Source organism: Microcaecilia unicolor, chromosome 1 (assembly GCF_901765095.1).
Source record: "Microcaecilia unicolor chromosome 1, aMicUni1.1, whole genome shotgun sequence".
Classification (NCBI taxonomy): domain Eukaryota; kingdom Metazoa; phylum Chordata; class Amphibia; order Gymnophiona; family Siphonopidae; genus Microcaecilia; species Microcaecilia unicolor.
This window is the reverse complement of record NC_044031.1, coordinates 65806541-65821011: the sequence shown is the minus strand read 5'-3', so window position 1 is coordinate 65821011 and position 14471 is coordinate 65806541. Positions and strand designations below refer to the sequence as shown.

At 44.8% G+C, this 14471-nt stretch overlaps 1 protein-coding gene across 1 annotated transcript in view; it reads left to right on the top strand.

Annotated features, from left to right (window-relative positions):
- Positions 1 to 14471, top strand: part of TTC21A (tetratricopeptide repeat domain 21A) — a 294579-nt gene that overhangs the window by 271148 nt on the left and 8960 nt on the right. Inside the window, 2 exon segments of the mRNA XM_030198073.1 lie at positions 7716 to 7836; positions 11030 to 11097. Coding sequence (XP_030053933.1) covers positions 7716 to 7836; positions 11030 to 11097 — 189 coding nt within the window.

Below are 14471 nucleotides of genomic sequence, written 5' to 3'. Positions count from 1 at the left end.
TAACTACTGGTGAGTCTTGGATATTAGCGGTAAGTAAGCTCCTTTGCTTGGATCCTCCATACTGCCTTCTCAGGACTAGTTCAAGACAGGGCCTAGAGATTTTGGCCATGCCTCTTGGGATCTTCCATGCAGAGTGGTAGATATGACAATCTTAAACAGGTTGTGCAGTTTCATCCTCTGCAAGAGTTAACTATCTTTTGAAGAAATCCTGGAATTTTAGTGACCAAGTCAGGGGCTGAATGAAAGTACTTATGGGAGGTCCTTCCTCAACAGGCCCTCCTCCTAATACTGGTCATTGTTGGTCTAAATTCCACCATACTAAGCAGCAGAACAGAGAAGACTCAGTGTCTGCTAAATGATTTCATAACTCAGCCCATGGTTCCTCACAGTGACCATTGTAGATACTCATTCTGCCTCTGTCTGTAGTTCACAGCTTGCTGAGCTGCCTTGCAGTCCTCCCATAGAATCTGCGGGTTTTGCAGCCATTTTAGGCACATGTACAACCACCTCATTGTCATCTGAACTGCCTTCTTTTTAATAAGCAGGCACTTCAGGGTTGCCTTCTGTGGGAGGGCGTTTGTTCTAGTTTTATTTAGTCACTCCATCCAGCTTATTTGCTTCAGAGCACCTCCTTGCCTTTCCCGGAGCTGTCTGACACAGTGCCTCCAAAAAGGATCTGTTTGGAATAATCTGAAGTTTTGAAACAGGTCCTCATATTCAGGGGTGTCAGTGCATATTTCTTCAGTTACCCTCCAGGGATTCCTTCCTAAGGGGACCCTCTGGGGGATGAAAGCTTCCTCCTGAGAAGAGAGATGACCCTAAGGTCTTTAGGTTATAACTCACCGGCTCATATTCATCCCTATTAACTAGCTATCCATGGATGCTCAGTGGGGGATAGCCGACTATGTCCTTCTGAATATTTGCAGTCAGTGCATAGCAGCTAACCAGCTATATGGTGCAATATAGCCGGCTAGCTGCGGATATTCAACAATTTGCTGGCTAAATTAACGGCCATATAGAAGGCCTATCTTTGGCTGCTATAAACTTAACCAGCCAGCACTGAATATTAACTTAGCCAAATTAAGTTATAGCAGCCAAAAACCCTACAGATATTCAAAGATGGTCACTAGAAATGACCTGACCGAATATCCAGGCTCAGTGCTGACCGTGGAACTTAGCCGGCTTGCCTCCATTGGGCTGAATATTGGGCCCTCAATCTTTGGAAGCCTTGGATATTTCACCATTTCTCAGCCCCCTTCACTGCAGGGGGTTTCTATATGCATGGTCATAAGCATAGGTGCCAGCTCTGTGGGTGCCTGGGCACCCCCAATATTTTTATGATATATATTATTAAATTTGAAGCCAAAATCTCCATGCTGTAGGGCAGAAAGGAAATGTTCTGTATCCAGTTACTGCTCTCACCCCCCCCCCCCCCCCCCCCCCTTTAGCCTATTAACTGGAACGTACTGAACAGTGGGCTACTGGAGAAGAGAGCGCGTTTTGCAGCCTGTTGGCTCGCTATGTCTGACTGATGGCTTCTGGGAGAGGGAAGGAGCTGCAGTAACCAAGGATAGAGACACTTCCTGCTTGCATCTGCCAATGTGGAAGGACACTGAGAAAAGGAAAGAAGACTGAGGGGCTCATTTGAAAGCACTTAGACTTACAAAGTTCCATAGGTTACCTGAGGACAAGCAGGCTTCCAGTTCTCACAAGTGAGTAGACGATCCGCATCACCCGGGATTCAGCACATTAGCCAGCATAGAAAAACTTTGAGAGCCCTCTAGGGCACGAGCTGCATCCCACTGCACATGTGTGAAGCGCCTTCCCTCCCGCAGCACACCCGCTTAACTTCAGTTTCTTTCTTTCCTCACAAGCCTGGGAAGAGCCCTTACCGCATTTCAATGCTTTTTTTCTTTGTTTTTCTTTCTTTATTGAAAAAAATATTCCTTCTACCTTCCTAGTTTTAGCCCGCGTTTAAGTTTTCTTTATTTTTTTGTCGCTGGGCCCCCATTTAGGCCTGCTCAGATGAGTCTCTTCTTTTTTGTGCCTTTTTCCCATTATTTTCAGGCTCAATCACGACTTTTGATTTTGCTAGAGCCATTTTCCTTTCCATGTCATTGAAGACTCCCAGTGGCTTCAAGCATTGCTCTGGTGCAACTGGACCATCTGGGTACTGATACATATTCTTGGTGTATTCAGTGCCTCGGGCCCGACCATAGCCTGACAAACTGTGTCCTTTGCCTTCGTATGAAGGACACAAATTTTCTGAGAGGCTCATTTCCTGTTTCTGCAAGGACGGGGACCAGAGCTGAGAGAGACAGAAGGGAAAACTGAACTAAGCACTGAGCCAAGCCTGCATGGTTTTTACCACTGCTGCCGCTCTAACCCCGACTAGGTAAGATAGATGACTTTAAAATTTGGAGGGAGGGGCCTGGAACTCGAAGGGAGGAGGGGGCCTGGAACTCAAAGGGAGGAAGGGAGGACCTTGGAACTGGGAGGGAGGGAGGGAGGAGGGCCTGGAACTCGGAGGGAGGTGGAGGGGGGACGAGGGAGGGGGGGCAGGATAGGGAGGGGGATGGGGGACAGGGGAGGGGGACAGGGAGGGAGGGGGACGAGAGGGAGGGGCAAGGGGGAGGGGGAATGCACCACTGTTAAAAAAAATTCAGCACCCCCAATCATTTTGAAAAGTTGGCTCCTATGTTTTTGGATGGATAGTGTTCACAATGAGCTCCTTTTATTAACGACCATATGTAGATACTTCAAAAGGTAGTGTGTCATGATTTAGACTCTACACCCTTTCTGATGTTTGGTGCCACCTCAGTAAGGCCAACCACAATCTCTCCACTGCAAAACACTATACACAAACTTGTGCAAAACACACTCATAACCTTACCAAACCATAACAGCACTAATTCCAAGGATAGGATGAGCTACAACCTTATGCGTGGAAAGGCAGCACTATAATTACACTGGGCTCTAAACACCACCAGTACATAACCTAGTGAAACAAAAAAAACAAAAGGGCTGCAAATATTACATGCTAGCAGAATACTGCATCTTGATCATTAATGAAAACACATGACACAACAGATATGAAGGCAAAATTGAAACTTGCATGCAAAATATCACAGATGCACATTTCCAAAAGCTGACATATTCCAATTAATAAATTCTGAATAAAAAAATGTTTTCTATCTTTGCAGTCTGAGCATTTAGTTTTTCTATTAGCTTTGGTCCCAGTGTCTTCTGTTTTATGCAGTGTCTTCTTTCCATTTGATATTTTTTTCTCTCACCATGTCCACCATCCTTCTGTGTCCTTATGCGTCCTGTCTACCATCTGTAGCCCTGGCCCTATCCTTTCTCCAGTTTCAAAATCTGCCGTCAAAGTATTCCAATCCAGCTTTTAAATTCAGCAATTTTCCCTCCATCCATATCCAGCATTTCTCCTCACTCCTCTCCCCTCCATCCATGTGCATCTACTTCCTCTGTCTTCCCTCCCCTCCATCCATGATCAGCATTTCTCCTCTCTCCCTTCCACTCCATCCATGTGCATCTCCTTCCTTTGCCTTTCCTTCCCTCCATCCTTGTCCAACATTTCTCCTCTCTTCCCTGCCCTCCACTCTATCCATGTCCAGCATTTCTCCTCCCTTCCCTCCCCTCCATCCATGTGCATCTCCTTCGTGACTTCCTTCCCCTCCATCCATCCATCCATATCCAGCAATTCTCCTCTCTCCCCTGCCCTCCCCTCCATCCATCCATGTCCAGCATTCTCCTCTCTCCCCTGCCCTCCCCTCCATCCATCCATGGCCAGCAATTCTCCTCTCTCCCCTGCCCTCCCCTCCTCTCCAGCGATCTTTCTCTCCCCCTGCCCTTTCCTTCTCTCCATGTCCAGCGATCTGTTCTCTCCCCCTGATGTCCCCTCCTCTCTAGCAATCCATTCTCTCCCCCTGCCCTCCCCTTCTCTCCATGTCTAGTGATCTGTTCTCTCCCCTGCCCTCCCCTTCTCTCCATGTCCAGCGATCTCTTCTCTCCCCTGCCCTCCCCTCCTCTCCATGTCCAGCGATCTGTTCTCTCCCCCTGCCCTCCCCTCCCCTCCATGGTCAGCGATTCTCCCTGCCCTCCCTCAGCTCCCCGACAGCCCTCCTCTCCGTTCCTTCCTGCTCCCAAGCGTTTAACCCTTTTTACTGTCCGTGGCAGCGACATCAGTAAAGAAGAAGGCACTACAGGCTCGCCTCCAGCTTCTTCCTTCCCTCTTCACACAGTGTCCCGCCCTCGCGAAAACAGGAAATGCATCATCGCAGAAGGCAGGACACTGTGTGAAGAGGGAAGGAAGAAGCTGGAGCCGGAGGCGAGCCCACAGTGCCTTCTTTCTCACTGACGTCGCTGCCACAGAAGGTAAAACGCGCGCACGGGGGGGGGGGGGGGGGAGGAACAGAGAGGAGTCGGGCTGCCGGGGGGGGGGGAGGAACGGAGGGGAGTCGGGCTGCCGGTCGGGGAGCTGAGTCGGGAGGGAAGGAGCCCAGTGCTTGTGGGGGCAGCAGGGAAGAAGGTCACGGTTGGGCTGGGGAGGCTTAGCTTCCCCAAGCCTCTTATATGGGGTGCCTATGAGATATTCAATGTTGCTGACTATTCCCCAGATTCTATATATGGTGCATAGATTTGTGTCTCAATTTGCACACACGCCCAGATGTGCAGCAAATTATAAATGAGTAACAATCCTTAACTATCAATAATTGAGTGCTGATGACCAGTTATTGAAGTTAATTGGTGTATGCATCTGGATGCAGGCTGTTCTATAAGGCATGGCACCTAACTGGCATGTAAATATTGACATGATAATTTAAGGAAAAAATATCATATCTTAAAGTTCAAATCCACAAGTGTGCAGTGTTGTATAGTAACTAAGTGAAAATAACTAGTTACTGCACTTAAGAACATTTTTGTCACTTTTACTTGTATAGAAGTGCAGGAAACATTTGTTACTTTTGAGGGGCAATTTCAGTATGATGTTTAAGTTGGACTTTGGACATTTTGCACTAAATGTCCAAATCTGAATAGGAAATTTTGGCCATTTTTGATAGCGCAAAATGTTTATCTTTTCTGTTTTCTCGAAAATACTGTTTGTAACAAGGTTTTGTGCTCTGTGCATTATCTTTTTGGGTCATTTCAAAAAATAACACACAAGTTAAAATGTAGAAAATCAAGTCATTGGGATATAGGAGGGGCCAGCATTTTTAGTAGATTGGTCCCCCAGACATCTCAGGAAAGCAATGGGAGACCCTAGGGGGCACTGCTGTGGACTTCATATAAATGCCCCCAGGTATACATCTCACCATTGCTCCCTTACCTTGTCTGCTGAGCTCTCCAAAACCCACTACCCCAAATTGTACACCACTACAATAGCCCTTATGGGTGAAGGGGGTACCTTTATGTGGGTACAGTGGGTTGCTGGTGAGTTTTAGAGGGCTCACAGTTTCTACCACAAGTGTAACAGGTAAAAGCCCGGGACCCTGTGACCGGCCTGGGCTACATAACAATTTCTGTTACACCACTGGGTCACCGTAAGTTTTAATTGCTATCATATTAAATATGTTCGCTTTCCGAGGTTGCAAGTGAAGCTTCCCATAGTGAAGCTTCCTGTACTGAAATAAGACATGCCTGTCTGATCCATCTTTATTTCACAGGAAATAGTATCGATGTGGTTCTTGTTCTTGTGAAGGTGACAAACTTGTTACTTTTCCCCCTTTGACCGGTACGCAAAGCAGCAGTAGTACAAATGATCCGCTACTAACTGATACTCCACAATGTCTGTATAGAGGTACAAGGTGTTAAAAACGGCTGTGATGTCAGCAGGCAAGCTCGCACTACAAGTAAAACCATTAGCTTCTAACTCTAAAATGATCGTTAATTCATCATCTGGTTTGATGAGCTCTACTGAACCATATTTCTCATCTGCTGCTGATCCACATTGCCAGGCTCTGATCCTACATGCAGAAAAGGGAGGGGGTTGTGAAAGATTGCAGATCGATTGATCTCATATAGACAAATAACAGTGTGCTTGCTGTAAACAGCGAAAGTCAGCATGCATCTGATGGGTCAGACCTCCTCTATGGTTTCTTGTGAAAGTTATCTTAAAACGGTTCTTGCCTGCTGCCTCATGTTGTGAAACAAAACAGATCCTTTTGAAAGGAAAATTCTGAAGGCTAAAATGCCTATTTTCTTTCCTGTGAGAAAAAAGCTGCACATATACCTCCAGAGCTGTAGGAGGCAGTGTCGGGGGATGTTTGATATTACTTCCCATTACATGACCCCCAACCAAGATGGCGGCTAGTAGTGAAAACAGGAAGTGATATATTGTGCCCAGTGGTAGCTGCCATCTTAGAAAAGGGCATGGCTATGATTTCACTTCCTGTGATATCACCAAAAGGGCTGGGGTTTGGGGCAGGGTTATGTAAAAGAAGGCGGGTTTGGGGTAGGGCTATGCAAATAAGGTGGGCAAGGTGTGGGGCTATGCAAAGAGGTGGGGCTATGATATATCCAGTGATGTCATTGATGGGGCGGGGGTATGGACAGGGAGTAGGTGTGGTTTGGGCAAAGCTTTGGCATGTCCTCACTTCTGATTAGACGAGAACCTGGATGTGGGCATGTCAGCTGTCAAAATCAATTAGTTTGACAAATGCCGATGAGATATACTACTCATGTTAGTAGGCTTTAGATGCAGCTTAATAGGAGCCTGTATGCTGAAAAGAAAGCCATATGTTTCAAGTGGTAATCTCATTCTTGAAAGTAGTTTACTTTTTGTAGAGTACCCTCAGATTTACCCACTCTTTTAAGCAGACAATAGTACTGCTAACTGGTGGTATAGCACTTCTTTCATCGGGTTACTCTTTTAAGGTTTTTTGTTTCCAAAACCACACAAGTGCTATTAATATAGTATCTTCACGATACTTTGTAGTGTTTCAACCTGCACCAAGTATCATTAAATATAACAAGAATGGCATAGAAATTCCAGTCGCAATACACTTATCTTTCTAAGAGTTGCCTTGCTGAAACTGATAAATGTCCAACCGCCTTCCCCTGAAACCGGTTTCATTATGGCTGAAAATCAGAGTTGGCCATCTCATCTAACCCCGGTGAGCGATTTTGAAAATACGCTTGGCTCCGCCCCTTCGTGGAGCCGGCCACGAAGATGGCCGCCCATCGATTTGGCCAGCGCTGTTCGATTATGCCCCTCCACGTGGTGGCTATAATTCAGAGCAAACCACACACACACACACACACACACACATTTGGTCTTGGTAGTAAACATATACTACTATGTTAAACTTGTCCAGAATAGGAAATCTTCTATAACAATTTATATAACAATATTGTGGTATAAGATGTATACAGTGTTTATGTAAGGATATGCACGAGACAGTCTTTCTCTTTAAAACTCTCAATCTAGTTAAGGCAAACCGATAAGACAAAGTATTTATGGAGCACTGGGGAAAATATTTAAAATTTGAAACATGTTAATAGATGCAGTTTAATTGAAAACAGAAATCATTTATTTAATTTCAAATCCCCCACAAAAACATTTTATAAAAGAAATATAGGAAATGGGGCAGGTGTGTGAGCAGCCCAGAATCTGACTACTAGCTCATTGCTTTTATCAGTGAGGTATACAACTATCTACTGAAATATTGTCTTGTATATTTTTCACATCCTTTTAGTCTTGTTGTAAAGCATATGAATATCTGGGCTTTATCATGGAGAAAGAACAAGCCTACAAGGATGCTGCAACGAACTATGAATTGGCTTGGAAATACAGCAGTCAGGCAAATCCTGCTATTGGTGAGTTAGATCTATCAGTATACTATAAGATTAATGTAAAATAAAATTTGGTACATCATGCCTGAAAAGATTCAGAAAACTGAGATATATACTGGGGAATTCTATAAATGGTGCCTAAAGTTAGACTCTAACTTTTGCATCCAAATTTCAGCACAGAAACATGTCCCAATGGATGGAAGGAACCGAAACGGGGCTGAAATGCAGGTCGGTGAGGAAATATACTTATGCGCCCAGTTATAGGATAGCGCCTAAGTATTTCCATGAACAGCTGCAAAGGGAAAGCTCCATAGGAGGAGCATGGATGGGTCAGGGGCATTCCAGAAAATTGCATGCAGTATTATATAATACCACAGATGCACACCAACTTGCGCACTAGGATTTACCCCCTGATTTCAGTTGGTGTAAGCCTTCACACCCAAGTTGGGCATGGAATTCAGTGACCAATGGTATTCAACAAAGAGCACTTATCTCAGTGCACCCTTGATGCAATTTTCAGTGCCCATATATAGGCATTGTTTACTTAATCTGGCCCATAAGGCTTTATAGTAACATAAGAAATGGAGGAGGAAGCTAAAAGTAGTGTACTGTGATACAAGTGAAGCATTGAATATGAGTTGAAGACATCCCTTTGTCAAAAGGTTAGTGTGTACCAGTGGCATTCCTAGGTCAGCTGCCACCCAGGGCGGATCGCTGCTGTGCACCTCCCCCCGGCACATCACCCTCCCTGGTGCATCACCTCCAGCCCCCCTGTGTATCATCTTTACCCCCCAAGCGCATTGCTCTTGCCTCCTGGGGGTGCAGGGAGCAGTCACGTGGCTGTCGGCTCTGCCGGTTCCATGCCCCAGAACAGGAAGTAATGTCAGAGGGAGCAGGGAACCAGCAGAGCTGACAGCCACATGGCTGCTCTCTGCACCCCAAGGAGGCAAGAGCAATGCACTTTGGGGGTGAAGATTATACACAGGGGGGCTGGATGTGATGCACCAGGGAGGGTGATGCGCCGGGGGGAGGTGCACAGCAGCGATCCGCCCTGGGTGGCAGCTGACCTAGGCTTCAGCCATCCAATTTAAGTTGGAGATGGAGGAGAAACCCAGGGCAGAGATGTTATCTGTCCTAGATTGAGTCATCTAGGGAAGGGGTCACGGCTCCATTACACCCTATCCTTAAAGGTGTGCTGATGAAGAAGTTGGAATCTTCCCTCTCAGTGCAGGTTACACCTAAGTGCATATACAGTACCATATCCAGAATGCTCCCAGATTCGAAAGGGCTCATGCCTCATTTCCCCCAGGTAGAGAGGCTCAGACACTAGAATTGTTTGGGAGGAGGGTTTATCAGGCCTCAGTGCTTATTGCTCACATCCAGTCCTACCAACTCTACATGAACATCTACTTGAAGTCTTTGCTACACAGTACTCTTAGTCTCGCAGATTCCCAAGTCTCTTAGTAAAGCGGTAGTCTCAGCAGCCATTTTTGAGAAGTGATGACACCGGCTAGACCATTAGGCAGCAGGAAGGAAAGAGAGGAGTTCTTTCCTGCCCAGAAGAGGTACTCGTGTGCATCTCTGCCAAGCACTGGATCAGTGAGTACGTAGGAGGGAGGAGGGAGTATAGGTGGATGGCTTGTGGATGGCTGGCATATCTTAATAATATATTTGGTTGATATATACCAGCCCGGCCTCTATGATTAAGCCAAGGGACCCTGTAAAATGTAGCTGGAATGTCAGTGATGAGGAAAGGATGGTCTCCATTTATGGAATAGTCTTCTGCTTGAGGTATGCTTTGAGGTAAATATTTTTAGATTTAGAAAAAAGGCAAAAACGTCCCTCTTTCCAGGGGATTAGGGTTGAAGTTTGAGACTTTGGCAGGTGACATACTGAGCCACTGTATATCACCAACAGAAGCTCTAAAAGTGCTCAGGCAATCTGAGGGCTACCTTGCAACTGCTAAATTTTTGGTTGCTTCTGTATTCCATGCTTATGTACCATGTCAGTCTTAGCAATTGCGGGGCCCTGTGCAGACCAGTTCAGTGGGGCCCCCTGGCTCCTTGCCTAGCCCCACCCTCTTTTTTTTTAAATTTACTACTGGGGGGCAGAGCCTCAGAAGATGCTGCCCTCCCGCCCTCCTTCTCCCTGCTGCAGATGTATATTTCTCCTCATCGAGCTTATTTAGCTACTCTGCAACCAGATGATACATGTCCCAAATATATGCAGAGACTTGATACCCTGGGCCATATGTTTCGGGCATGTCCTATAGTGTGTTGTTTTTGGCAACAAGTGGCAAACCAGGTTACTATTTTTTGGCACTGGAGGTGGCGACCGGCAGTGCTTACACTTTTTGATCAATTTAATTATTCCATACCAGCACCTAAGGGTTACACAGGTTTTTTTGAAACGGGTGACATTGTTGGGTAGAAAATGTATCTTAAAATACTGATTTTATCAGACCCACCACAATAGTACAGTGGAGATCTTTGATGATTCATCAGGCCTCTGTGGAGCGTCGCGGAGTTCAGGAGTTGGACTCAATGGCAGGCAGGCGCTTTACTCAGATTTGGGAGCTGTTTTGGACTACGTTAACACCATTGGCCAGAAGCCATTTACTTAATGCTTGATTTATTATGTTAGTTTGAATCCACACAGAGCTGTAGCTTAGGTTGGATGGGTTGGGTGAGGGGTTTGGGCTGGAAGGTTGTATGGGGGGTTTTCCTTGATGTATATGGTTCTGAAGTCTGTGTACTATTATTTCTGAATATTGTATATGTTTGCATCAAACCAATAAAGATGAATAAAAATAAATTAATGAAGATCACTGCACTGTTAAATGTAGATTCAAAGCAGCACCTTGAGTTTACTGTTTCATAATATGAAAGTTAAAAGGAGCCGTCATAAACATTCAGGTATGAATATCTCTTTGTGAATGAAACAGACATCAAAGAGAATTGCAAACATTTTGTTATAATTGTCAACTGGATATTACAAAAAGCTGCTTTAATAATAGATCAGCTGTCTCCTGTGGTGTCTGTGGTGCACTTTAACTTTTTTAGTCAGTTAAACAGTATATTGCAATTGCTACCATACTGCACATAAGTCATAAATACAGATTTCTTATAAACAGAGAACTTGTCATTTGTAGTGTCTTCAAAGTGTCTTGCTATTTCCGTTAACCTTTCTTTCATGGATGCACCCGCTTCCTTTTCAGGTTTTAAACTTGCTTTCAACTACCTAAAAGATAAAAAGTATGTGGATGCCATAGACATTTGTCACAAGGTATGTTTTTATAATCTGTCATGGAAAAATAAAGTAATTTGTGTAATTATGCAGTTGAGTAGATTGCTGTAGGGCAAGAATTCTTAACCCAGTCCTTAGGACATGCCTAGCCAGTCAGATTTTCTTGTCACCTGCCATGAATATGCATGAGATAGATTTGTATAGAATGGTGGTATTGCATGCAAATTTATCTGATGCATATTTGTTGTAGATATCCTGAAAACCTGACTGGCTATGAGGGGCATAATCGAAAGGGACGCCCAAGTTTTGCTGAGGATGTCCTCGCAAAACATCCTGGCGAAGGGGTGGGGAAACCCATATTATCGGAACAAGATGGGCGTCAATCTTTCATTTCGATAATACAGTCAGGGATGCCCAAATCTTGACATTTAGGTCGTCCCTAAAGATAGTCGTTTCTGATTTTCGGCGATAATGGAAACTAAGGACGCCTATCTCAGAAACGACCAAATGCATGCCCTTTGGTTGTGGGAGGAGCCAGCATTCGTAGTGCACTGGTCCCCCTGACATGCCAGGACACCAACCGGGCACCCTAGGGGGCACTGCAGTGGACTTCAGAAATTGCTTCCAGGTAAATAGCTCCCTTACCGTGTGTGCTGAGCCCCAAAACCCACAACCCACAACTGTACACCACTACCATAGCCCTTACAGGTGAAGGGGGGCACCTACATGTGGGTACAGTGGGTTTTGAGGTTTTTGGAGGGCTCAATATTTATCACCACAAGTGTAACAGGTAGGGGGGATGGGCCTGGGTCCACCTGCCTTAAGTGCACTGCACCCACTAAATACTGCTCCAGGGACCTGCATACTGCTGTCAGGGAGCTGGGTTTGACATTTGAGGCTGGCACAAAAATGTTTTTTAATTTTTTTTTTTGGCTGGGAGAGGGTTGGTGACCACTGGGGGAGTAAGGGGAGGTGATCCCTGCTTCCCTCCGGTGGTCATCTGGTTAATTGGGGCACTTTTTTGAGACTTGGTCGTAAAAATAAATGGACCAAGTCCAGCCAGCGAAATGCTCGTCCAAGCTGGCCATTTTTTTCCATTATAAGGTGAAGCCGGCCATGTCGTAACCACGCCCCCACCCCGCCCCCGTCCCGCCTTCGCTACCCTACCAACACGCCCCCTTGAAGGTTGGCCGGCGCCGCGATGAAAAAGCAGTTGGGGCCGGCCAAAATCGGCTTTCGATAATACCGATTTGGCTGGGATCAGGAGATCACCGGCGATCTCCCGATTTGTGTCGGAAGATCGCCGGCGATCTCTTTTGAAAATGAGCTGGACATTGACCCTATGCAATGTTTTTCCATAGTATAGTGGCTCTGTACACGTATCCTAAAATCCTATCTAAAGTGGTGTCAGATTTACACTTTTTCCAGTCAATCCTCCTTTCCATATTTTTCCCAGGCCACCTGTCCACAAAGGTGAATATGCCTTGCACAGTTTTTTTTTAAACACTTGTTTAAATCATAACTCCACCTGCACCATGCCCAAAATCCATCCCTGAATATTCATTCTGGTCCTAGAAAAGTATGCACCTTCTTGGCACTGTATGCACTTTTGTGTGCACATTCCATGGGATAATTTCATAAAAGCCTTTTTACCCTCAGAAGGTTAAAATTACCCCCAGAATCTTCACCCAGCTTTTTATTTCTTTTGACCTGGTACTAGCATTCTTAAGTGCACATTATCTAATTGGATAGCAGATTACATTTCTTTCTCTTACATCTAGGCAGGCTTGACTGTAACACATCATGTCAAGGGTTATAGGAGGTAATTTTATAACAACACATCTAGGTTAATAGGGCAGGAAGGTGCCTATTTTATAAAGGAGCATAGGCCTCTATGTATTTTATAAAACACTAGTACAAATCCTGCAGAAATCATGCCTAGATTGAAAGCATGGCCATTATGCCTGCTGAAGAGCAGATACAACTGTCTATGGTAATCATTTTCAAAAGAGAAAAACTTCTTAAACGTGATACAGAGCAGCAGATGGATGTTTTTCTTACCAAAATGTCTAAATCATGATTTTTGAAAAGGAAGAATTGGGACTTTTTCACTGAATGCATCCAAACAGCAAGGGACTTGGGCAGGCTTACAATCTGGACATTTTTCTGTGATACTAGAACAAAGAAAAAGGTCCAGGGCAGAAAAGAAGTATATTTTTATCTAGACCAGTTTCAGTCATGACTATGACAGAAAAAGGTACCCTAACTGACCAGCTGACCACTGGAAGAATGACCTCCCCACCTTTACTCTCCCAGTGGTCACTGACCCCCTCCCACCCACACCCAAAGATGTGACTGTTAGTAGATACTAGGCTCTATGACAGCTCCAGATATTATGGTCATACCTAAGACAGCAGAAAGCAAGTGGATGAAGTAGCTTAGTGGTCAGTGAACAATGGGACCCAGGTTCAATTCCCACTTTACCTAGTTAATCTCAGTACAAATATGTGAGCCCTCTTGGAACATACAAATATTTTCTGTTCCTAAATATATGTGACCTGCAAGCCTGAGGGCTGTTGTAATGGGGGTTTGGGTGGGATTTGTACCCAGATCCCTTTATGTGAAATCCACTGCACTGACCACTAGACTGACCCTCTGCACTGCTAGGATGTCTGTGTGGCCAGTTCACTAGGAATTCTGCCAGACGTCTCTATGTTTTTCTGCATTTTTCCCTGGGACTTTTTTTTTTCCAAAAACAGTACCGATGGAAGTGTTCAGCCTGAAAACATCTAATTCAAAACCATTATCAAACCAGAAATGTAAATGTTTTTCTGGTTAAGTTATGGCTCTGAGCTAGATGATGGATTGAGATGTTTTCGAAATGCCCCTCCATGTTTACAATATGCATACACACATGTATATTCTAAAATACCTGTGTTAATCTCAGCTCCGCCCATGTTCTGTCCAGACTTCATCTCTGAACTATATGAAGCATAATAAGCAAATGCTTCTTTAAGATGAGGCAGATTAATTCACTTCAGCAATTATTGAATAAAGGGGCACTGCGATTCATAATACAAGCCTTGTTCTTACCTGTCTGGACTATTGTAATTCCTGAGAGTCCAAGCATTCTACAAAGTGTTTATTGGAAGAAAGCAGCAAGATATTGAATATCACCAGTATCATTTTAGATGTAGCTTTATATCAACATAAATCCAACTAAAGACTCCTGAGGAAGGCCTTTATAGGCTGAAACACGACTCATGTCAAGCCTTTGGATGTTCCAATAAAGGTGTTATTTTGGACATCATCTGCTGCCCTTTCCTTTGTCACCCTTGTTGTGACTGTTTCGATATATAAAATTCTCCAGACTAACTCCTCACTATTCCTGGCACAGTTTTTGATCCTGTATG